Genomic DNA, 27006 nt, shown 5'->3' with positions numbered 1-27006 from the left:
TAACCTTTAAAATCTTTATCAAAGCTCTTGATTTGCACAGATTGGCACTATTTTTAACCAGAACCAGGAAGTAAATTAGTGGTCTTATGCCAACTATCGTTTTCCATGGGGGCAGCCATTTTGTACTGTCATGTGATTCCACGCATGCGTGTAGGTAGAAAGTCGTGAGTAAAATTACTCAGTCGGGCGCACACGGTGAGTAATTTTCCTCGCGAGGAAAAAAATATCAAACATGTTGGATATGCCAGCTATGCCACGTAGAGGTGCAGTAGCTGAGTAAAGCTGTGATATCGCAGCGCAGCGGTACTTGTGGCGTATATCGAACGCGCTCGGGTCATTGGGGTCATGGCCACACCTCAATGACCCGAGCGCGTTCGATACACGCCACAAGTACCGCTGCGATATTACAGCCAGAGGTGCAGCAGTTCGGAGTGGGCTGGGACTAGGAGTAAAACACCTCCATACTATAGGTAGAGTAACCGTATTCTGATAAATACCCCATGAAGTTGGAGTTGTTGGAGACCGTATTCGCCACTGAATATTTCACAATGAAGTAAACTTCGGACGTATTGCATTTTGCAGGTTCTACCCATTGAAAGTTTGCTGCGGATCCGTAGCCCTACCACTCCCTTTGCACTCCCCCAACATAACCAGCAAAGGGAGTGGTAGGGCTACGGATCCGCAGCAAATTGACAGTGTAACAATGCACAAATTTTCCATTGCCACAGATTTGTGGAAGCTTTCCGCTGCCATAAGGTGACCCACGTTCGACCGATGAATGAATGAAATCAGTCGTGACTCAAGCCGTCATGTGTAATTCATCATTTAGGTCTGTGTTTTCTCGAAACCATTGATAGACCTGCAAAGATGTATGTCCAAAACCAACATTTTCCGCCTTTGTACCAAATGATGGCAAGTTGAATATATTTGTAATTAAAAAAATTAGTCTTTTGTGATATTCATTTTATATCATACAATTCTTGGACGTATTTTTTTTGTGACAGTTTGGTAGCATCTTTTTGGGGTAACCTGTTTTCGTAATTTTAAGATGCCAAGTAAAGTGCAGAGCAGTAACTGAGAGGTCGCGCCACAAGTTTCATGCACCACTGCAACCATAGCTGTGTGATGGGTGAAACTTGAGGTTTATGAGATCAGATACATGAAACTTGATTTACTTCAGTCAGGCACTTTAAACAAAATTGTTTGTTTGCCGTCCATGTGCTGATAGGTTTCCAGAGAAAATTAAGAAAACAAACACAATGTTAACACTATTACAAATAAAAATATTATTTTTCTAAAAGAAACCAAATTAAAATTAAGCTTGTATTAATACACTTGCGTTTTTTGCCTGTGTTTGTTTTGTTCCCCTGGCTGGCTGGTAGGTTTTCAAAAATCAAAAGGACAGCAAACAAAGAATTTTCTTTAAGTGGCTTCATGAAACTTTTTTATGGAGCTTCAATTACTCATTGACTGAACAGAAACCAGCACCATTTGGCACATTGTTCCGATCAGTGTCTGTGAAATTCATCGTTACTCAGGGTTTTCGCTGATAAAGTTGGAAAGTATTATGTGGTTATAATGTTGAAGTGATGGTTTTCAAATTGTATGGTGAAATTTTGACTGTATGGAGGTTAATAGTGATGGCTTTATAGTGACACAACATTGTCAATACCTTGCCTTGCATGTGTAAAACATGAACAAATATCGCCCATATTCTTCTGTGACAATCAAGACCACAGAACTACAGACACAGAGCGAGTACAAAGGTCAAAAAAGATTACATAGCTATGATGAATCCCTGGAACACCACTGATCGTGATTGCATATTTATCGTTACAAATTTTAGCAAAGCGCACCAAGCTTTAATTTTGTCTTTGTCCATCTGTCTTCAGTGTACGTGTGCTCAGATTTTTTGACAAATGATTTTTAACGGGCCGTGTTAATTGAAACATTGATGGTAACAATTAAACTATCAGTTTCACCATTCCCATTGGAGTATTTTCAGAAAATCTGGTTAAAATTTTCTGAAAAGTAGGTTTTTTCATTTAGATCTGATTGTGCACTATCTAAATTGCAAGTCTTTGTCACAGAAAGCATCATATCTAGAACAGACAGAGACAGAAAAAACATTGACGTTATTTTGGGATGCATGAAGTGATGAGGGCCATGGCTACAAGGAATGTACCGGTACGTCTTTCCCAGTAGGAAACACAATATGTCTAAATACTAATATATTTTATGTAGTCACAGGACGCAGATCTCATTGGAGCTTATGTTTACCAGACCTACATTGTACAACCACCTGTGCCAATGCTGGAGGTCATTGGTTGAATTTTTAGCATGCACGGACACATTCATACAAGTAGAATTGCGCATATCTGTATTTTCAGCTTGTGTAGACAGTCATGTTCATGTTTTTCTGGTAGTATGCACCTTAAAAGTGAAAGACTTAAACTTTTGCTCAAACCTTCCTCAGAAAAACCTTCATCAAAAAATTATAATGAAATTCTTGAAATTCATATAATTCTTGAAAGATTTTTGTCATTTGATTTTGTCAAAGTTAGTGAAACTTAAAAAAGTAACGTTTTGCAATTGACATACCACATTTTCTTTTTCAAAGGATTGGTAAGAAACCCACAAAATGTCGTAGGTTTATGTCAGGGTGCACCTTCTGGCCCAGGGATTATAATGAGGCCCACACTGTATGGAATTTTCATTCAAGGTGCACATGCCCCGTATTCTGTAAAATGACAAGTGTTTTACTTCCTGACAGTCACATATACATGCAGCATTTTCAATAAATTTTTTGTAACTTCTCAGAAATGTTGTTTTTTTTCCCTTCTCCAAGCTGTCCTGTCATGGCTGTCAGAAATCTCACAAGATGGTGCCCTCGAATTTCAATGCTGACTCAGACATCGTCAAGAAGCCTGGGAGCTGTTAGCATCAGTCAGTGTGGTGTCCAGAAACTGTTAAGAAATGTGGTATATGGGCAGTTTATTGGCATCCAGCAGTTTGGGAAGCGCATGTCCACAGGTGTGCGGACATTTCAAAAATTGGTGAGTCCACTGGTAAACTGTTTGAACCATTTCAGGGGTAAATCCCAGTAGATTATAAACTCAAAAATGTTGTATCAGCAAAGCAGATTTTGGTAGGATATCCCTCTTCACCAGAATCTGCAAATATTTTACATATTTTATAGGTAGGTGTGAAAATAAATTCTCAACTTTACTTATTTTGAAGTTTTATTTGGCCAGTAGAGAAAGTAGGACATTTTATGGCCTCCGTAAAAACAAAACTTGGTAATCATTCAAAGAAATGGGAAGATTTTTTTCACAAATGCTTACAGAAGAAATTAAAATTTTGATGCATCACATTAATTTCAAGCACATTGTTGAAGCTTTTCTCAATTTTGTAAACTTTGTTTCAACCGCAGTGAAATATTTGTCAAAAAAATCCCCATAGATTAGTGTAGCCAAGGCCATCAAAGATCAGGGTAACAGCTTAAAAGGTATTTTCACTCAGTCATTGTGAGATCATTAGTTCAAATATGGAAACTGTGGAGCAAAAAACTGCAAAGACAATAGTTCTAGCTATGCTGATTTTTGGAAATAAAATGCCACATGATTATGAAGGTCGGCCAATAAAAAGTGTGCAAATTTGGGATAAAGTAGCATTCGTGCGTCACAGACTTCCTCCGCATTACACTGAGCATGCATTCTGCAAATAATCAAAGAAAATTAATATAAAAATTGTGGAATACAGAAATAAAATTGCATGTCAGGTTCAAAGCACCACTGTATCCAAGATCTAACAGTCTGTTGCTGAACTTCCATTTTTCATACAATGTCTCTGAGTCTGACTGTAGGGTAACAGAAACACTGGGGCATGCCTAATTTCTCACTGATGATTCGTGCCTTTTAACCAAAGTTCATGATTATTGTGCAGTCCTCAAAACTGTAATTTTGCCTGATGTATGTTCCGTGCCATCCTCACTTTGAATATCAGGCCATGGTAATTCAATTCTTCGTTTAGAGTCAAGTCAAAATTTTGTAAGGGAGGTGGGGTTAAGTGGTTTAAAAACACAGAAAATTTTACATACTCAAGTTATATATTTACTAGAATGTTTCCATTTAATATGAGTTCCCTTTCAAGAATCGAAGCAAAAAACTTTTTTCCACTTTGAGAATTCATACTGCAATGTGACATTCTGCTGTCATGCAGGCACTTTAAGTACGTTAAAAAAAAATTGTGTAAATGAAGATTTACAGGCAGAAAACAATAAAGTCAAATTTCAATACCCAATTTTTTTTCATGAAAATCTCCAAAAACGTAGACATGTGGGGCAAAAAACATCAAAGAAATTGATCACTTTGGCCTTGGGGTTATTTATTAAGATCATTGAAGTCTAATATGCTATATTGAAATCAGCAGTAAACATGAACTCCTATTAGTAGTTGTTCACGTATTGAATGGAAAACTTCTCTCGCGAATTTCTTTTCACATTTTGTGAAATATCGGATATCACTTGTGTGAATAAAACCCACTTAACGCTTACTCCCCATTTCTGTTGATGTTGTTATCAACAGCCATATCCAAACTCTGCCATATTGTAGTCTCTAATGGTTATTTAACACTTTATTCATGCGTAAATTGAGGGGGCTTTGATTTGGGAGAACCATTTGATTTCTTGCAGGGGGTGGAGACTTTTTTGAAAAAAAAAAATTGCTGGCAGGTGAAGGAGAAAAAGTAATGTGATCTTATGATGGCTTGAGATGAAAAAAAGGCTGACAATAGAAAAACATTTTTGTTACAGTGTCAAAAAATTCTGCCATTATTACCCATTTCCTCCCCATAATCCCTGAGAAAACAAATGGTTGTCCCCATATCTGTCTGTTTACGGCAGATCGTCCATGTAGCCGACACGAACACGAAGTGTCTGTTGCCGGCTACCGAAAACTATGAAAAATAGTAAAGAATGAGCTACAAAATTACTATCAGTTTTAAGTTGCAGGTAGAATAAGTCTGTGCCTTTGTATAAAATACTATAAAAATAGTAGAAAGTGAACAACCAGCTGAAAGTCAGTTGAGGAGACCTTGACTGCATATCATTTGCATCTCATTGTCGGCTACATGGACTGTGTGCCCTGTTTACTGTCAGAGACATTCCCAAGGATAGATTTATGAATAGAAATTTCCATACCGGTAGAATAGAGCTTTGCCACAACAATTTTGAGCTAATTTGCACTAAAACTGGCTTAAAATGCAAATTTCCAGAAATTCTCCTGCACAAAACAAAAACTTAATAAATAGGCAGAACATTGAAAGAATGCAAAATATTCTACCAATTTTAAATCAATTCATAGTAGATATGAAAACCATGTTGTGATGCAACTGCTGGCAGTGCAGTTTGTGGTCCCACAGGGTCTCCTAGAATATTTAGTTGCTGTATATTTCTCAGTCTCAGTGCTCAAATATAATGTTGACGCTGATGGTTTCAATGGAATGGAAAAACAGGGGAGACTATATAAAACCACTGGATCCCCCTTACCTATAGGAATCTGCAACCATAATACCCATTGCATACAAATCCTAGACTAGAAGATCTGTAACTTAAGAAGGCTATGTCCAGCCTCTTATGCAAGAGAAAGGATAATATATGCCACAAACGATCTTCCCCTTTATACTGATCCAAGCATCTACAAGCCACAAAGTTCAGGACCTGCATGTTGTTGTTGTTGTTGTTGTTGTTGTTGTTTTTTTTTGGGGGGGGGGAGGGCTTTCCGTTTCCCTTGTGCTACATATGATAGATACTGTAGTCACCTGCAGGCAGATCAACACGAACACGAAGTGTCTGTTACCGGCTACCGAAAACTATGAAAAATGGTAAAGAATGAGCTACAAAATCACTATCAGTTTTAAGTTGCAGGTAGAATAAGTCTGTGTCTTTGTATAAAATACTATGAAAATAGTAGAAAGTGAACAACCAGCTGAAAGTTAGTTGAGGAGACCTTAACTGCATATCATTTGCATCTAATTGTCGGCTACATGGACTGTGTGCCCACCTGCAGACATGGACAGACACTGTTTAAGAGATACTAGGAGAATTAAGTACACCAGTTGTGACAATACCTGTCAAGCAATAAACACACCGGTATAGATATCAATCACTGTACCACTAGGAACTTTGTATAGGACAGATACCGGTATAAGTAAAAATGTATTGGATTGATATTAATAGAAATACATCACTTGTGGCGGACTGAGTGTCATGTTTTGCCATTTGGACTTTGTCTCTTCCGCCTGAATCTAAGCTGTTTAATTGGTGTACCATAAAAGGTGCATACCAGAGCCATTTAACCAAGTCAAAGGTCAACCTATTTCTTATATGTGATTATATGTTATTATGTAGGTAGCTGTGTTGACAATGGCTACAGTCTGTCACTGTACTTTGGTTATGAAATGCTTATTGTCAGAAATCTTGCACAAAAACAAAACGACCAATCATCAAGAATGGACATGTCATAGATCAAACATTTCTGTGCATTCAAATGCATGCCTCATTAAAGTTTTATGTATGTCACCGTATAAATGAGATACAGACCAGTCAAGTTGTGTGCTGTCTACCGGTATGTAGAGTCTTGAACACTTTGAAAATTATCATTTATTATGTAACAACAAGATATTACTTCAATCTATCAATAGTTGTGCACACTGTACATGAATAATTGCTTTGTAGAAGAAGAATTGTGCATATACATGGATACCTTAACCTGTTCACCTCCTATTCCCTGTAGACAGGTCCAAGATCACCATTGATAACAATGGGTTTGGGTAAAACCATGGTGATGAAAGGGAACGCGTCTTGGGGGGCAGATATTTGGACTCTCAAATTTCTTTAATTCTTTTCTGATCTACCACTTCTGGGGACTCATTTAAAGCTCTCGGAGAAAGAAAAATGTTCACTGCCTTAGTTTTTCGAAAATCCAAACTTTAATTCTTTACTACATAGAATTAATACAGGGATGGCAGCCATTTTGAATTTCAAATATCGCAAAATGTTTGGTAATTTGTTTCACGAGTGAAATGGTTGCATTGTGACCCTTGATTTTTATGGTTGATTTCGTAAGAGAATGGTTGAAAGTTTTATTTAAGAAAGTTTGAGCAAAAGTTTGAGCCTTTCACTTTCAGGTGCATTCTAGCTTTACTCAGAGTTAATTGTAGTAGTCAACTTTTTTCTGCAAATATTGAAATATTCAGCACATGTTGCTCTAATAACTCACTCACCCATACCCATACTGTCGATGTCTATTAACAAGGACATTGAAAGATAACAGACATGATTGTAATTTGTGAGGGTTTATCATTTCTGTGAGATTTATCAGTTTTGAAAAATTTTGCTGGAGAAAATGCATTTCCAGTCATTCGCAGTCAAATGTGTTTAAGAAACAGAAAGTTTTAATATTTTACTCTCTGTAGAGAAACTTTAAACCATTCATAATCATTTGAATAAAACATCAGGGGTCACTATATAAACAGTTTAATTGTATTTGAGACTGAAACAAGCTGCTTGACCCTTTGTTAATTCTGTGGGGTGAAAATATTTTATTTCCGCAAAAAAAAAAACAAGACGGTGAAAAGTAACACCTTACTCCACAAGCTTCAAAATGAGTATACTCAAGCAGACACGAAAAGTGATTGTGAAAATTTGAGTGTTAGTCAGAAAAACTGTCCCCGTGGTTCATTCTACCTTTGATATGCCAACAACAACTGCAATTTTGTTTATGGATTGTACTTGAACAACGTATTTCGTAGTCTCTGCACCTACAATACATACACAATATACCTCTACTGACAGTATCTGTAGTCTATCACACACAAGACAAAGAGCTCCTTTCTGCCCAAGTTGCTCCAATGTCGTTCAGTGGATAGATAATAAATATACATGTAGGTCCTAAACTTAGATAGGTCTTGTTTGCTCTTCCATAAAAATTTTATCATTTTTTGATATCTCAGTCTAAGGTACGGGTTTATGATCATAGAACCAAAGGAATCTGTTCATATGGACCAGTTAAATCTTGGTTATGTGAATATATACCGTTATTAAAAGTTGATACCTACATGTACTGCTTAATAAGATTTCAAATATTGGTACTGTACCTTTTATATCTACCATTTAATGTAATATGAAATTTACATGTAAACAATTGCTGTTTTTTAACCTTTAGTGAAGTGTAAAAATTATCAGGTAATTTTTATGACATATGAACTGTAGTATTCTTCTGTTTTAAGAGGAACATAGGCAGCTTAATTGTCAACAGAATGTAAAATATATATCGGGTAAAGGTGAAGCACATTCACATCTCTAACCACAGTTAGTTTGCAGGCCAAGATTTTACAGACGCACTATCTCGTGGCAGTTCAGTGTGTGGAAGGTGTTTGGCTTCTGTGACAACAATTGCATGCAGTCGACCTCTCCATAAAAATTGTCAAGAATAGCAAAATTGAAATAACAAACATATCAATTTATGTACTCCGCATTATTAAAGTGTTTGAAACTCTGAAGAGAATATCATGAATTTGTAAAGAAAGGAGATTTTGATTGAGAAATGACCTTAAGGTAGTATACGCCTTGAAAGTGAAAGACTTAATTTTTTGCTCAAACTTCTTTAAGGAATGTTTCAACCATTCTCTTTCAAAATCAAGAATAAAAATCGGGGTCACCATGCAAATTTTGGTACTAGAGAAAACAAATAACCCAAGATTTACCAATATTTAAAATTCAAAATGGCCGCCATCCTTGTGTTAACTCGATTGAGAAAAATAAAATTTTCGATTTTGAAAAAGTAAGCTTGTGAAAATTTTTCTTACACCAAAATGAACCCCCACAAGTGGTATATCAAAAAAGAATTGTAAAGTTTGACAGTCCGAATATCTGTCCCCGAGGCGCATTCTAACCTTAAAGAGTTGTGTTTGGTGACTGTTTGAAGCGTTTTACAATACGACTAGGGAAGCCATGCTGTCACTCAGAAAATTACACCAATGATGTGTGTAACAGTTGATTGGTAAAATTTTTTGCATTGTCATGTCGGTAGGTACGGTTCAAACATACTATACAAGAACCACACCTGTCTGACCACAGCAAAATGTCACCACAGTCATGATGAGGCATGTACATTATGTGGATGCAAACAAGTCGGTCAGGTAACCCAGGGCAGCTACAGCCAGCTAGTTTTCAGAAAAATGTAATCAGAGTATTTTAACATGAAGATCCTATTCTGATGCAGTTTGAACCAAACTGAATTTTTGGTGGGCATTTCTAAGCTTTTAATTGCCTCACCCTAAAATTCGACTACTATCTACTTTTCTCGCTCGCCACCCCTCCCACAAATCCTCACTGCTTCTCCTCTCCCCGATAAAAACATCCCAGCACATCATTTGTTAACTCCTATTCTCTGTCCCCTGTTGTAACAAAGATATAGCTGGAGTCAAGTGATTTGTATTGAATATTTTTTTTATTGTCATTTATTCACAGACTGAAGCAAAAGCCAACGCTGACATTGAGCTGAATGTTACCAGTGAGGGTGATGTTTTACAGGTGTTGTGGCCTGATGGCCAATTGAGCAGGTAAAGATAGAGGAGCTGTCGTTAAATTGCAAGTTCTCAGACTCTCTTAGCCCTTAGTTGGCTGCACGCACTTTGTGGCCTTCAGCTGCGTTCATTTTGAGCTGATTGCCAGACTGTTCGGGACACGCAAACAAACAAGAGCTTGTGAGAGAGTGTAACTTAAATACAGTGATGCATTTTAGTCTATGGGATGGTGGCCATATTGGTAAATGTTAAGTAATTTGTTTCTCTTGTACCAAACTTTGCATGGTCACCCCACGTTTTTGTTCTAGATTTGGTAAGAAAATAGTTGAAAGTTTCATTTTAGAAGGTTTGAGCAAAAGTTTAAGACTTTAACTTTAAAGGCACATACTACCTTAACTTGTTTTGTTGAACTCTGTTTCAGTGTTTTTCAAGGACCTAATCTGTAGAATTATAAGCTTCTCATAGACAAATTGACAAAAAGTGTAGGCCTAAAGGCAGTGTACATAGTGTGGCATAAAGTAATCATACTTTATACATACTGTATGATACTCAACAATACATGTACATATAAGTGCTAAATGTTCCAACTCTCAGTAAGGGCATGTATAGCACCCCAGCAACAATTTTTCTTCTCTTTTCTGTTTCTTTCAGGTTCAACAGTATTTGGTTGAGGCACAATTGCCACTGTTCGATCTGCAAGCAGGAGCACAGTGGACAGAAGTTGTTTGAAAACACACAGATAGATCAGAATCCAACTCTGTCTGAAGTGAAAATAGCAGGTGAGCATAGTGACAGCAACAAAACTGGATTCAAAGGGGAACGAAGCTTGTCAGTTGTTGAGTCATCAAAATATTTTTTTCACTTCAATGTTCGTTTCAATTTCACTCTTCAATCTCATGCGAATGAACGTGATTCAGTCCTTGGGTACGTTTTCCTCTGTCGGTAATTTTGACTTAATTTAAGTCCCCACGGACACAGTCCAGCAGGGACTTATAGATTGGGTCCCGTCTATCCGTCTGTCAGCAGTTGTTTCTCTGTCACCCCTGAGCCAATTTTTTCAAACTGTGTGCAAGGATAAAGTACTGTGGCATTCTTATTCACGTTAATTTATTTTGCAAAACGATCAAATATGGCCATCGGGCGGTCATTCTGTTGCAATTTATTCATGTTTTTAAACCATAACTCAACTATCCCTGAACCGATTTTGTTCAAACTTGGCACACAGACATTGTATTGTAGTGTGCAATGCATGTCAATTGACGGTGCGATGCGATCCAACATTGATTAAATAAACATAACTATCGATCTTGCCATGGAAAACACCAACAGCCATAACTTTACTGTCCCAGATACACAAACATGACCCCCCATCATGTGATTTCCGAACATTTAACAAATTAACCCCATTCCCCTGAAATGAAGCTACTGAGCATGTAATTCAATCACCGAAATTCAAACGCCATAATCCAACGGGGACTGTGTCATCAGCGATGACTTGTTCTTACATTATATTACTTTTCCTAAATAGTATCATAAAAAAAGTCCCGAGACTCATCAATTTAATTGCAGTTCTTACCAAGGTTATTACAGCCATTCGAATGAAACCGGCTATGATTCAGTGTGCAACCATCCAATTACAATAGCAAATAAGACCTCACTAAAAATTTGGTGTAAGATAAAGAATGTCATGACTACATGTGTACGTGGCAAGGTGATATGGTGCCAATACAACCATTGCTAGGAAGAGCGTGTAGAAGAAATATTAATACAAATGCAATAGTGTTTATATTTCTTGTCTTCCTACTACTTCCTAAACTTGTGTGGTTACATTCAAGATGGTTGCCTATATGTCATCTGGAGTGGGGTTGAAGGTCACAGAGGTAAAATTCCTCTTGATTGGTTGAAATTGAACTGCTATTCAGAGAATAACAGAAGAAGACAAGCACAGGAGAGGGCCACCAAAAAGCTCAAGGTGTGTCTTTCATTTTTGTGGTGAAAGTTCAAAAGAGCAAGAATATGGTAATAGTCTTGCAAAAGACATTATTTTTCAAGGTTTCTGCAAATTTTTCAAGGTTTCTGCAAACAAATGTTTTTTCTTGAATCTACAACTTTTTCACCCATGATTTATCTTATACACAGGGAGAAATACCCCGAATATCATACAAGGACATTTCTTCAGATGACGATTCATTATTCAGGTAAAAAATTGAAGTAGTCTTTCATATACTGTTACTATTTGATTTTCGTTAACTTTATCACTGGTTACACAATGGAAGCATTGAGGCGGCCATTTTGTGATGTCACATGATCCTACATCCTAGTATTACTACTAATATGATGTGACACTCTTTACCAGTGATATGTATTGACTGGACTTTCTACTGAATTGCCACTGTAACTTATTTTCAAACAAAAATTTGCATTTTCTCAGACAGTAAAGCAAAACTTTTAATGAGTCTTGAATGCTACACACACTAACGAAAAATATGAAGGTCATGTACCTGTGCATTGAATCAAATGCATCCATTTTGCCAATGATTTAGGTCAAATGTACCTTAGATATTTCTACTCTCAAATTTTTATACAATTCTATTCTAATCTACATGTACCACTTGTTAGAGTTCATTTTGAAGCTCTTGTAGTAAGAAAAGTTTTCACCACCTTAGTTTTCTAGAAAATTGAAAATTTTATTTTTCTCCTTAAAGTTATCACAAGGGTGGCGGCCATTTTTAATTGCAAATATTGGTAAATGTTTGGTTATTTGTCTCTCTAGTGGTAAAATTTGTACGCAGTTACCCCTGATTCCTATTCTTGATTTTGAAAGAGAACGGTTAAAAGATTCATTGAGGAAAGTCAGAGCAAATTTAAACGCTTAGATTTCCCATTTTTAAGGCACATACTGTCTTAAAGTAGTATGCGCTCAAAAGTGAAAGACTTAAACTTTTACGCGAACTTACCTCAAGGAATCTTTCAACCATTCTCTTTCAAAATCAAGAATAAAAATCAGGGGGGTCACTGTGCAAATTTTGGTACTAGAAAAACTAATTACCCTAGATTTAGCGATATTGATGGCCACCATCACTGTGTTAACTCTGTGGAGAAAAATAAAATTTTCAAGTTTCAAAAAGCTAAGACGATTAAAATTTTTCTTACACTGAGAGCTTTAAAATAAACTCCCACAAGTGGTAGATATAAAAAGAATTGTAAAAGTTTGAGAGACTGAATATCTGTCTCTAAGGCGCGTTCTACCTTCATTGACATACTGGTACCTTGTATTAACTTACCAGCAAAGGTGAACAGATTTAGTGGTCCAGAGAATCACTAAACTAGCTAGTGGTACCACTAGCTTTACCGTTATTTTTCTCCAGCAGATCATTACTCAATGCCGTGTTTCATTTTCAGCTGCCCATCACTAGAATGGTACAAAAGTTTACAATGTGTTTCAATTCTTCAAATATGCATTTGTCAAATTATTAAAATCATAATGAAACGCCAAAACTATCACACATGGTGAAATTGGTATATGAATGATTTTCAAAATCACAGGAACAATTAATCTTTCCAGCAAATCACTGAACATTCATTTAATCCCCTCTCTCTGTCATTTTTTGGCTACCTTTGACGTTCTCTACCCTCTGCCTGTCTAACTGCTTTCCACTCCAAATTTCCATCTGTACCCCTCTTCCCAATCTTTCGGACAGATGGCTATGTGACATCAACGACTATGGTGTAACTTTGGTCACAGATGTACCTGCTGAAGATAACCAAGTCGGCAAGGTTGGTACATATCTCATACTTTTTTGTAATCAGCACCATTTGCTTTGATTACTGATCACCGGATGGCTTTGTCAAAATACAGTGTAAATGCTCAGTAACGGGGGTACAGACACGTGGCACCGAAATCTGCAAACCATTTGTACCAAAATCGCCTTGCTCCAAGTACTACCTCGTTCCACGCCACTTCACTCCAAAGTACCAGCTCAACCCAAAACCACCATTGCTACTGTATGTGAACAAGCTGATTGCCTAGATGCCTTTCATTTCAACATGAGTCTGGGCGTAGAATAAGAGACTGTATTTTATATATTGTACAAACAGAACAAAAAAATGATAGATAATACAAAAAAGTCACAACAAAAAGACCTTAAAGGTTGAGTGTACCTCGAGGACAGATATTGGACTCTCAAACTTTTAAAATGCTTTGATGGACTACCACTGATAGGGATTAATTTTGAAACTCATAGAGTAAAGATAAAGTTTTCACCGGATTATTTTACTGAAAATTTAAGTGCCTGTGAATATTGGGTAATTTGCCACTCTTGTGCAAAATTTTGCATTTTGACCCCTGATCTTTATTCTTGATTTCAAAACGGAATGGTTTAAAGTTAACTTAGTGTATGGCAAGTTTGAGAAAAAGTTTAAAAAACCTCTGAATTTTGAGGTGCGTACTACCTTAAACTGTGACAGGTCATTTACCCTCCATTTATCTTTATTGGAAAGATTGATAACTGTTTATTTTGTTTCCAGGTGGCCCAACTCATAGCACCGATACAAAGAACAATGTATGGAGAGGTAATTATCCTGTTCACCCCCATTTCCGTGAATGTAGGATCACACTTGCCATTGATAACAATGGATTTGGGCCAAAGCATTGATGGTGACAGGGTCAAACCATATCAGTGTTGAAGGATTAGATTGCACACGGTACACTTCAATTTCTTTCGTGCAATCTCCTAGTGACCGATTGCCTTTGACAATTTGGTGGGATAAGTTCTCAATCTACTAGTGGTAAACGTTTCTTGAGGTAAAGTAAAGTGGGATATATCAGCAGATGATGTAACCCCGTCACCGCAATGGTTTGACCCAATGCTATTGTTTACTGAGGTGGGGTTTGAAATATCTACAAAGGACAATGGTAGTGAAAGGATATACAATGTTGAGTTATCTGAACTTGCACAAGATGTGACTCCAACACTGCATTTACATTCTACAACATCTGTAGCAACATTTCAGTTCACAAATATTAGGTAAAACATTTCTGCCCCTTTTTTAAGGGGGGAGAGAACAACTGACTGTGTCCAAGCCAGTGAACATTACAAGTACTAAGACACACATCTTGTTTCTGTTTTCTGGACTTCCTTACGTTTTCACAAACTTTTTTCTGAGGTCTATGATATTCAAAAAACTGCACTAGTTTCGCAAGATTTTTACCAAAAGGGAGCAAGGTAACTTTAATTTTGCTTGCACTGGTTCTGAATACCGGTAGAAACTGCCAATGGAGTCAAGGAACTGTTTTCTAAACTGTTTAGTGGTGACTGACATATGAAGCACTACAAAAACCCAGCATTATCTTTCTGCAGATCTTTGATGTCCAGTCAACGCCCAAGCCCATCAATGTGGCCTACTCATCCACCAAACTGGGGTTTCACATGGACTTGGTCTACTATGAATCACCTCCCGGGCTACAGTTGCTGCATTGCATGAGGTGTGTACTGTTTTTCATTTAGAGTCTAAAAGGCCATTATGGCTACATAGTGTGGCCCTCTCGTACCCTTGACAATGTAGCAGCACCCCTGTGTAACTTTAAACTGTTTGGCTATATATTCTCTTCTAGGGTAATGACATTTGATATGTTTCAACAATTCTTCTATCATTAAAATCACTTCTCTATACAGATTTGTTCTTTTTAAGGTAGCATACACCTTGAAACTTAAACTTTTATGCATACTTCCTGTATGAAACTTCCAACCTCTTTTACCAAATCAAGAATTTGGCTGTAGAGAAACAAATTACATGAACCTAACATATACCGATATTTGAAATTCAATATGGCTGCCATACCTGTGTTAACTCCATGGGAAAAAATAAAATTTTTGATTTTTGAAAAATTAGGACAGTAAGAACTTTTTGTACCTCAAGCTCAAATGAATCCCCACAAGTATTGTAAAAGTGAGAGTTGGAATATCTCTCCGAGGTGCATTCTACCTTAACTCCTTGACTACCAAGGCCAATGTATTACTATATACCAGGCCCCTTTGAGTAAATATTGATAAAATCTGGGGTGTGGTCATTGCATCAACACTGCTTAGAGTAAAAATTAAGTAAGTACCAATAAACCATATATTTTCTGAATCAGCATAAAATTTCCCACTTTCTCATACATAAGTTATGTATTTCCAGGTCACGTGACTGGTCACATGACTCATCATGTGACCGAGTTGACAAAGAATATGCTTGGGAAGAATATTTGCAGCATCAGGATGTGTTTGAATCCATAAATGACGCAAAATTGAAAACAGTTGCTATTTTCATAGCATTTTCTTTACATATACGTAATAATAACTACCCTTTACTTTATTTAGAGATGTACCTGTTTAAGATTTTTCTCACAAAAGGCAGAATAAATGAACCACAAACATCAGCATCTGACATAATTCTGTATTTGAAAATCAACACATTTTATTTGTAAATACCTGCTTTATGTCTTCCTTGCAGAAACATGCATCTAAAATGGTAAGATTTATCAAAAAATAATTCACAATATTTAAAATACATTTTAGGGAACAACATATCACATGACTAATCACATGACCAGTGATGTGTCCAGTCATATTGACAATATGGCTGCTATGAAATTTTACTGGGTTATAGAAAATATTATATTTCCTCCAGTTTCATTCACAGAATATAGCTGGTAATAGAACATATTTACATATTAATCATTTGTTTTCAATAAATAAACATTTCATTTCATTAAAAAATTAAACATAAAAATCTGGCCAGTAAATGACATCAACCAGCTTCAAACTACTCTCATCGTGATCAGATTCAGTGATCAGCCTGACCTTTCTGGGTCGAGGTCATGGGTCATAGCATTTGCTTCCAGATTTTGGCCGTACTCGGACGTAGGGGGGGCTCAATCACATTCAGGCCAGGTCGGAATACATCTATCTTAGTAGCGCTGCATGCCGATGCCAAAATTACGGGATTTTTAGGCACAAAAATGAAGCAAATACGCCTATTTAACTGTGCTGGATATTTCCGGCACTAAAGGTATATGGTAATTCAATATGGCGCTGGATATATCCGGCGTTCAAAGCAGTCAAGGGGTTAAGGTAGTATGCGCATTGAAAGTTAAAGACTTAAACTTTTGCTCAAACTTTCCTGAAGGAATTGTCAATTTCTCTCGTTCAAAATCAAGAAAGAAAGACTTGGGGTCACCAAGCAAATGCTGGTACTAGAGGAACAAATAACCAAAGATTAACCAATATTTAAATTCAAAATGGCCACCATCCCTGTGTTAAATCTATGAAGAAAAATAAAATTTTTGAATTTTGTAAAAGCTAAGCAAGTTATATGTTTTCTTACACCAAAAGCTTTAAAATGAACCCCCACAAGTGGTATATCAGAAAAGAATTGTAAAAGTTTGAGAGTGTGAATATCTATCAGGTATCCTCAAGGCGCATTCTACCTTAAGGGTTGTTTGTTTTACAGTTACCGTAGTTTTGATGCTGTTAGGAGGAGTGGCTTTGCCTTGACAGTCCAGACTGGAATATTTTGCCATTCTTTTCAAAGACTACAAACACAGGATATTGATAGAGAAACTAGCCTATTTGCACCACATGCTTTCATTTCACTGGTTGTCTCACTGTTTGATCATTGCAAAGAAAAAAAGTGCCGGTACTTTTTAAAACCATGCATTTCGTAAAATTCAATCTTGTTTCTCAACCTTTGTGTATTCTTCTGCAGTGAACAGGATTTGCGATACTCTACCTAGTCAGAATTATTACTTTATTTTTGTTTATACAGATTTGACCCAGAGGTCACTGGTGGCGATAGTCTTTTTTTAGACTCATTCCAAGTTGCTGCAGAGCTGAGAGAAAAATATCCAAAATACTTTGACACACTGGTACGTGTTCCAGCCACCTTCCAGAAGATTCATTTTGATAGGTAAGTGTGTGGTTATTGTCTGAAAATTAAACGAGTTTTAAATTTGGAAATTGTAAGATGATGAATTTCAATCACGTTCAATATTCATGTTTCAGAGACTGGCCAGTGTACATGAAATATCAGAGACCCCACATCATCCTTAATCCAAACAAAGAGGTGAGTGTAAGAGAAGACTTTTCCCAGGCACCAATGGGACATAGATTGCAGTATCTACGTGCTGCTCGTACTATCAAAAGTACACATCCTTTGGACCCTGTGTTTGCTATGCTGCTTGTAGATGTGCCTCTTACCTGTTCACCCCAATTGCTTTTGAACAGGTCTGCATTAAGCATTGATAACAATGACTTTTGGGCCAAACCATGGTGGTGAAAGGGTTGATGGTTTGCCTAGGGGAGGCAGACTGGGGCTGCATAGCTGTACCCTTCTGGGCTATGCCAGTTAGCCAAATGGACTAGACAGTGAGAAGGACTTGGTAACATAGATTGGAATATTGGTCATATGATGAAAATAGTAAACTAAGAATGTATGCCAAAATAAAACATCATTTTAGATTAGAACCCTACTTAACACAGTTACAGGGTGAGAAAAGAAAATTACTCACCAAACTTCGCATTAGCAATCATGATCAAGCAATTGAAAAAGGGAGACACACTGTTCCAAAAACCCCAATTACTGAAAGATACTGCAATCAGTGTAACACCAACAGTATTGAAGATGAAACACACTTTTTATTAGTCTGTCAGAAATACAAAGTCCAAAGAAAGAACTTTTTCAGTAAAATCAATTTCCCAAATGATGCAACTGAAAATCAGCGGCTTACTTCTCTACTAACAAAACAAGAGTTATCTTTTAATGAACAATTTGCAGATTATATTTTTACTTTATATAAACAAAGAAATACCCAGTTATATTTATTATTAGCTACTATTATTATACTGTAATACTCTATCTTTATTGAAGAAAAATTTGAACTTGTTTTTGTATCACACTTTTATTGCAACAAATGTGATGTAAATCCTATATTTACAAGCAAGCAATAAAATATTATTATTATTATTATTATGAGAGCTCTGCCACACTCTCTGAGAGGGAAGGGCTGCCTTGCGCTGAGCAGCAGATATCTTCCAGTTTTACAGCTACGTTTCATAGTACAATAAATTACCCACAATGCTGTTTGATTTGTACCAACGACGTTTAGTTTTCTTATAACTTTTTCAGTTCTGTATAAAAGCAATAATGTGAAGTCTCACGATAATTGATTTATTATATTTATTAAAAGTACGTTGAAATATTGTAGTATAAATTTCAAAGAAACCATTAAATATCCATAAAAGACACATTCTGCAGGTACTACAAATGTCACAGTTTTGGGAACAAGTTATGACCAACTGAAGGGGTCATTCTCTGAAAAAAGTTAGCATGTAAATTTCTTTTGTCTTTTCTATTTGGAAAAGATCAATATCCTTTTGTTTCATAAAACAGGTGCAACTAGTCTCCCTACTTTCCATCACATTATTCTGTATGGCTGAGGACACAATCAGTGGAAAATTTACAAAAACCTTTTCTCTTTTCTCAATCAAGCACAATTTTCTTAATCCTTTAAAATGGGAATTGAGAAGAAAGGTGTTTTTAAAAGTACGTTTTCAGATTTTTTACAACTAGTCCAGGAATTTGTCTACACATGGGAGACATGGTAGACTTCACAGGGGAATCTACGGTGGTACAAATCATGATGTATTATGGGAAATCTCTAGTACTGTGCGTTTTAAAGCTTATAAGGGGCTGTATGAGTGTCTGCGCGGTAAACTGTGGACTAGCTGTTAATAGAAACCAGTGCAAAAAATAAACACAAGTTATCAATCAAATTTTGGATAAGCAATTCTAAATTAAGCTCTATTAGCTGTATGTTTGTGTGTACTTTCTGTCATTTGTGTTCTGTTTCTAAATTGTAGTTTCTTGTTTTATGCCCCAAATACTGTTCAAATAGCTGGTTTCAACCTGTCACTGTGACAACTCCTTTCCATCTATACATTCCATTGTTAGTGTTGAAAACTGAATTTCAGTCTGGAAAAGAATTCATTTGCCAACAACACCATCACATCTACATCAGTGTATCATATACTGGTACATTAAGTTATTTTAACATAGTACATTTCCACAAACATTTTGGAGAGGAAGAAAAGTGTTTGAAATATCATCATAGGCAGCAATGACATGTAAATTCCTTGTATGCGAAAACTTTTAATAAGTTGGCCCCTGTGCAGATTTTCAGTACAGGTTTAGGTATTAAAGTTAGGCATTGCTCTTGACAGAATAGCAGAGCTTTCCATATTTGGAGCTTTATACGTGGAATGACTGAAATCACTTTAACTTTACAGATTGTGTGTGTCACATGGGCCCCTGCATTTGAAGGCTCTTTACAAGTACCAGAGGTGAGTTCAACAGTTACATGTATCTCAGACATCTTCTAGAGTGTTATGACAAGAGGAAGTCCTTAAGTTACTAAGTGTTTGGGTCACCATGCAAATTGTGGTACCAGAGAAACAAATAACCCAAGGTTTACAGATATTTGAAATTCAAATGGCCATCATCCCTGTGTTGGCTGTAGGAAGAAAAATAAAATTTTCGATTTTTGAAACACCAAGACTGTGAAAATTTTTGTTATTCCCAGAGCTTTAAAATGAGCATGCACAAGTGATAGATGAGAAAAGAATTAACAAAATTTGTGAGTCCACATATCTGTCTCTGAAGTGTAATTTACCTTAACCCTTTGAGTGCTGCAATTTTTCCCGGCAAAATTTTAGTGCAACATTTTGCCAATACTTATGAATTTTCAGTATTTTTTTTGGTAATTTTGAATCAAATGGACATCACATTTTCTTGGCTAAAGTTTTTTATCAAATCTTTGGCAAAAATCTCCAAAAAAATTGACTGAGGTATATTTTATAAATGCAACAAAAATTGACTTTGGCACACACTGTACTTGCTTCAGGTTTTTGATATCCTGAGCAAAAACTGCAAGGGTGAAAGTAAAGGTACTGTAACCGAAACATTTGACAATTTTTTCCCCTCTTTTTGTGTAATGTATCAACTGGTTTCTTAATCAGTCTACATGTCTAGCGGCTATTTTGAAATACCCAGTATTTGGTTTGTCAGTGTGGCGTGTCGCTGTGTAGCGTGCATTTCTATCATTGAAAATTGAATTCCCATTTGGACCTGACTTCAGTTATAAACACTAACAACATAACAATGTCAGACACATGTACATATGTACATTCCATATTGACTAACTAAGGACTAGGTATTTTAATATGCAGTGTTGAGTAGACCAAGAAACTGTAGCTGAGACATATACACACAAGAAAACCCTGAAAAAAGTTTTCAAAAGTTACAAATACCAGGCTTTTAAATTGGGATGTCCTTTGAACAAGCAGTATTCAAAAACAGTATGTTATTTCCACTGTTGAAATCTGGCAATGGTGGGAATTAAAATGACATCCCGAAACAGGGTTCTCTAAAATGAGATGAGGGGTCGGCCATCTCTGTGTTTTTGAGCGATCTTTTCATATGTTAATGACTATACAAAACAATATAATTTCAAGACAAAAGAACATGCAAATTATATATTTATATGTAAATTAACCCTGACGAAGTTTTTCAAAGATGTGGAGAACACTGGTTGACATTGGATCAAATTGAAAAGAAATTAATGGCAAAAGTGTTGTACCATATTCTACGCTTGAAAAATGTTACTCCATGTGTGTGAAGTATGACTCCTGCACATCCACATGACCATTTTTGTGTGGAAATCCACACACACACTTGGATGCAGCCACACACAGGTTGACTGTCAATGGCCACTCATGTCATTATGCCTTCTGACTTATTGACCCATGTTATGTGACACTTGTACCGGTATATTGAGTGTGAGCCCCAGTGTATGTATGCCGATGATACATGTTTGCAATAAATACAATAAGACGTTTTCTAACAATATACAATCACAGTAGGTATGAGCCACTCTTGACAGTGTAACAAACCTGTAGCAGATGAGTAAAAGTGTAAATAAAATTGTTTTTTTTGTAACATGCACATGAAATCTTCATGGACCACAATTATTGGAACTTCATTTACAGGTACATGTACAGTGTAGTATGGGACAACTAGTATATACATGACCTCCTAGCTAAAGTATATGTATCTTTAAAATTACTGAAGTTACTTTCTAGCTACATGTAGGTCATCTGAACTACAGTATAATGTGGCAATTTGTTGATCTGGTACGTGTACCTTAAAAATCAATGAATCAGTAAAATGGTGCAAACCAGGTGTCTTGAAATTTCAAACCCCCCCCCCCACTTATTTTAAAGAAGTAAGAATTTCACACAGAGTAATGCTCTATTTTGTTTGTTTGGTTTATTTTTTCAAAAGGACGAGGTCAAGGGATATTATGAAGCCTACCATACATTTGCACAGCTTCTGGAAGAATCAGATTTAAAGGTGAGACCCTTTGATAAAGTGAAAATTTTGGCAGTCATTGTGATTTGCTGCCAATGTCAGTATGGCACACCACTGGTACCCTTGATGCAGATCCATTTCCTTGATGTAAGAAAGTACATGGCATGCCTTAGGAGAAAACTCATCGTACAAAATTTTTGAAATGTTTCATTTGATTCTGAGCAAAATTACACTGCTTTCTGTGTATGGCAGAACCCTGTCTTTGTCTTTGGTGTAGTATATTCTTCAGCAAAATATGAAATGAACCAATTTTGGCCGAATAAATTAACTAACGTCAGCTCACAGATGGTTTATTAATTTCCAAGTGCCACCGGACAATAGGGCAGACTTGGACTGCTTATATGAGTGTACGTCTTTGACACAATGTCTCAATATTCAGCATCTAGTGTGTCTTTCAGCAGTGATCATGGAACTCAAACGTCCACTTGTCCTTCTTTCACTGTGTGGAGCATAGCTTCATGTTATGTGGCATAAAATAATAGCACAAGTGACACTAAGAAATCGTTGGCAGCCGGTTCTCTTCATAAATATATTTTATTGTAGATTGTTCATGAGTGCTCAAATTTTTCTGTGTGATTGTAGATTATGATATATCTTCACTTCTCCCTATACATATTAGACACAGCATATTGAAATGACTTTTTTGTATATCATTTCATATCTAAGCAATTTTATGTACAATAATGATCTTATTATCATATTAAGTAGTTCTGAAATTAATAGACTCAAACTTGCATTCATACTTTCCTCGAGTAATCTTTAAACCAACTCCTTTTCAAAATCATAAATGAAATTTTGGGGTCACCATGCAAATTTTGGTACTAGAGAACAAATTACCTAAAATTTACAAACACTTAAAATTCAAAATGGCCGCCATCAATTTGTTTACTCCATTGGGAAAATCAAATTGTCAATTTTCCCCCCAAAATGATTATGAAAACGTCATTGATGCCCATGGCCTTCAAAATGAGTCCCCACAAGCCATGGACCACAATAGCACTTTAGAAATTTTGGAGTCCAAGTATCTTTCCAAAAAGCACAACAATGTGCCTTGGGGAGAGATACTTGGACTCTCAAACCTTTACAAATTCTTTTGGTCTACCACTCATTCGGACTCATTTTAAAGGTTATGGAATGATAAAAGTTTTCATCGGCTTATTTTTGTGAAAATCAAAAATTTTATATTTATCCTATAGAGTGTAACACAGGGATGGCAGCCATTTTGAATTTCAAACATAAAAGTAAATGCTGGGTGTAACATGTAATTTGTTTCTATAGTTCCAAATTTTGCACGGAGATTCCTGATTTTTGTTCTTGAACTTGAAAGGAATTGGTTTTAAGTTCCCTTACAGAAAGTTTGAGCCAGAGTTTCAAGGTTTTCAACTTCAAGCGAGTACTACGTTAACTGTAATTTTCGTATCATGTACAGATTCAGCAAAAACTGCAGCCTGGAGAGTGTGCAGTCTTCAACAATCGTCGCATCCTCCATGCTAGACAAGAATTCAACTTGAATGGAGGTCACAGACATTTACAAGTGAGCTTTGCCTGTTTTGGGGATTTCTTTCCCCAATTTTGATGTTCAACATTTGGATGAATCAATTTTGTATTACATGTATAATGCTCCTCTGATGTTTACTGTGCTGTGTATAGGGGTCACGTATTCCTTGTTTTGATTATATGTCAATATTGATAGAAGCAACTCAGTGTGACGTTTAGCAGACTTGCCACTGTCATGGGCCTAGCTTTTGGAGCATTCCCTAAGCATGCATCTTCAACTAGTTGGTCAGTGGGTTCTACTACGGAATAAAAAGGACGCGATGCGTTCTACAGACTCAGTACGCCCAAATAATCATGTGATGCCGGTACAAACAAGCCCACATGTGTACTAACGCGTATGGAAATACACGTACGTCTAAGCGCGTTTGCGCACATGGCTTTGTTTGTACCATGGTCGATTCGAATTCCGGGTTTGGCCTATTTGCCTGTATCATTTTGCTAGTACACATACCTCACAATAAGTGAAATCTTCAGATAACATATGGATTTGCTATAACATCCAGTGTTGTTGACTGGCTTGCTAAAATTATATGGTCTTCTGGCTGCTAAAATTGCTTGCTGCTAAAATTGCCGACTGCTGTATGATTCTGTAACTGCAGGTACATGCTCAATTTCATTGCCAATAATATTCTCTCTCTCTCTCTCTCTCTCTCTCTCTCTCTCTCTCTCTCTCTCTCTCTCACATCAGGGTTGCTATGTGAACATTGATGAATTCAAAAGTAGAGTACAAGTCATGATGACAATGAGAGGCACTGGCAGGCTAGCAAAGAGAGTTGGAAATCAGTGTTTTTTATAAATCAAGTAACAGACACACGGAACTCTCGATGTTGAGAAGCAACAAGGAAGTTTGAAAGTTTTGTTGCGTAGAAATATGCACATTGGGAATCACTGCAACATTATGTATTCCAGTTGTTGCCATAACATGAAAAATTACAGCATGATTGCTATCATGCAAATGGGTAATTTTTCCACAGAATAACTGTATACATTATCAGTAATGTTCGGGGGGTGGGGGGTCGATGAATAGAATAGAACAGAATTCTATTGATGAAGTCACAAATTTCACTTGTATTTACAAAGCTACAATATAACGCAAAGTAATGTTTTTACATCACTATATGTCCTGATTTCATGAAGCATGGTTCTTGTACATGAAAAGTATTGCCTGTGATGTGAGGAGACAGTATTCATGATCACAGCCCCATTGAGGCCCAGTCATTAGGGTCAGAGTTCAAAGAGCAAAAGTGAAGCAATCATCTGAACACCTGTGACCCAAAGGAAGAATCAAAATACCAGTACCATTGTCAGACAAAAGCATGTTTAACATTTTTTCTTTGGATCGAAAGATTCACATTCAATCCGTGTTTATCATAATAAATGTACTTTGGAGATGCAATCAGCAATAATTGTGCAATAATATTGTGTTTGTAAAACCTTGGAGTTAGATAACAGTGTATATTCTTAGTGTTATATTTTTTTTTGTGAATTTGTAAGGGGACAAAGTTGATTGAAGCTCAAACAAGTTACAATTTTGATTTCGGGACCTGGGTTGTGATCTTGTTGCATAGAAAATGACATATATTTTAACTGATATATTTACTAAATATCATATTCCTTCCTTTTTCTCAGCCTCTCAGGTACATATTTGTGATTTACATATCTACTCTCAATGTGCCATAGAATCAAGCTTTCATGACCAAAAATTGGTTAATAAACCACAGTTTTTTTGTTAATGATTCTTCTAGTATTAGGTACAATGTTAAAACAGAATCTCTCCAAACCTTCATTATTATACATGGTGTAGTTACAACCTGCGTGATGTATCTGTATCGTAATAACGGTAATGTAAACTCACAGCACCCTCAACGGTATGTCAAGGTGGTGATAGGTAACGGTACAGGCTAGTCAAAGAAACAGAAAAAGTGCAGGATTTTTTTAGGCTGAACTGTCATTAATGTTTATATTGGAACTGTGCTTGAGACTGTCAGCCATATGTGCAAAGCAAGTTATAGCATCACGATTATCAAATAATTATGGTTTTCATTTTTAATGAACACTAATTTTAATAATGTCAGCAACTCTATTAGTAGTTTTTGAAGATGGAAGAATCATGAATATTACAATGTAAATGTTGTGGTATAATATATGTGATTTTCTGCTCTTCCTTTTGCCAAGAAGTGCTTATTGAATCAATTTGTCTGTTTGTCTACAGACTGAGTATATTTGTATATCCTTTCCATGTGTTATCAGGTTTTTGTCCAGGATGCTATCCGTAAGTATAATGGGGAAAGACTTTGCTAGAATACTGGGAATTTCATTTTGTTGTTGCCGCATGGATGACTGCTTTGTAACTAGCTGAGTTATCTTGCTCCTATCATGCTATCAGCAAATTTAACATAATACTGTACTTTTATATTGCAAAGTGTGATGCCAATTTGCAGACACTTATGATACAAACAGTCAATCCATAAGACAATGTGAGACAATAGTCTTCCAGGGAGACTTTGGGTACAAGTAAAGATTTGTGGAGGGGGTGGGGGTGGGGATGCTAGCCAAAGACTCCCTAGATTACTGGGGGGTGCTAGCACTCACCGAAAAGACTCCCTAGGTTTCTAATGATTAATGCCAAATTATGTCTGTGTCCACTCAATGTTTACCGTTACTAAGAATTTGTCAAGCCACGGACATGTTTTCCCTGTTTTGGTAACGCGTGTTTGATGACATGCTGCTTGTCTTATAATGGATATGAAATAAAGCTGAAACTTTCAACTCACTCCAAGTCTGATGGCTGTATATTTGTGTCATTGAAGAAATAAACTTCAGCAGACGACTTTTGTGTTGATTGTGAGGTGATTGCAAAGCCAAGCGTGCACGCCTGTCGACGGATGGTGTCCTGATAATTCATCATGACTAGCGTTCCATGAATTGTAAAATATTCTTGCAATGTTGCATGAAGAGATCAACCAAACCAGAACTTTCACCTGTATTGACTGCCAAGAGGAAAAGTAACCTTACACAAGAACTTTCAAATGCACAGCTCACAAATATTTTGCAATCTTGGCGACACATTTGCATCGTGATTTTTTTTATAGCAATGCCAGTTGGTCATTATGTTAGTCCGTGGGCTAGAGGGGGTCTACGTGCACCCCCCCCCCCCAACAGGATAACAAACCTGTATTTTTCAGAAGCCTTGGGATCCCTAGAATACGAAATGGAATTTTAACAGAAAAAATGTAGGGATGCAATAGCTGTTATGGTCATGTTTTGAAGGGTACCGTAAAATCACCATTTTCCGACCCAAATGCATTTTCGTCAAATCTGTCTTCTTGTAAGTCATGTGCTGAGCTTATTTTTATTAGCTCTTATTTGGTTTTATATATAAATACCAAAAAG

The 27006-nt window shown here is 36.6% G+C and overlaps 1 protein-coding gene across 3 annotated transcripts; it reads left to right on the top strand.

Annotated features, from left to right (window-relative positions):
• Positions 1–131: 131 nt before the first annotated feature.
• Positions 132–26386, top strand: LOC139119182 (gamma-butyrobetaine dioxygenase-like). 3 transcript variants are annotated; one of them, XM_070682846.1, is made up of 16 exons: positions 356–470; positions 2091–2187; positions 2849–3056; positions 9533–9624; positions 10240–10367; positions 11424–11560; positions 11728–11786; positions 13290–13365; positions 14116–14160; positions 14949–15073; positions 17398–17538; positions 17634–17694; positions 19917–19970; positions 21970–22038; positions 23486–23590; positions 24302–26386. In XM_070682846.1, exons 2-16 carry the CDS (start codon positions 2180–2182, stop codon positions 24407–24409), a joined length of 1416 nt encoding a protein of 471 aa, XP_070538947.1. In that variant the 5' UTR covers positions 356–470; positions 2091–2179; the 3' UTR covers positions 24410–26386. The 3 variants fall into 3 exon arrangements, with proteins under 3 accessions (XP_070538949.1, XP_070538948.1, XP_070538947.1); XM_070682848.1 differs by lacking the exons at positions 356–470; positions 2091–2187 and adding an exon at positions 132–195; XM_070682847.1 differs by lacking the exon at positions 2091–2187 and having other exon boundaries at positions 295–470.
• Positions 26387–27006: the final 620 nt, after the last annotated feature.

Source organism: Ptychodera flava, chromosome 19, assembly GCF_041260155.1.
Source record: "Ptychodera flava strain L36383 chromosome 19, AS_Pfla_20210202, whole genome shotgun sequence".
NCBI classification, from domain to species: Eukaryota; Metazoa; Hemichordata; class Enteropneusta; family Ptychoderidae; genus Ptychodera; species Ptychodera flava.
This window is presented reverse-complemented; position numbering and strand designations above follow the sequence as displayed.

What these genes read in the sequence shown, in the direction of transcription:
- LOC139119182 (XM_070682846.1), top strand. An exon ending in GTCTGAAGTGAAAATAGCAG is followed by an intron (nt 10,368 to 11,423) that starts GTGAGCATAGTG and finishes GTTACATTCAAG; the next exon opens with ATGGTTGCCTATATGTCATC. An exon ending in GAGGTCACAGACATTTACAA is followed by an intron (nt 23,591 to 24,301) that starts GTGAGCTTTGCC and finishes CTCTCACATCAG; the next exon opens with GGTTGCTATGTGAACATTGA.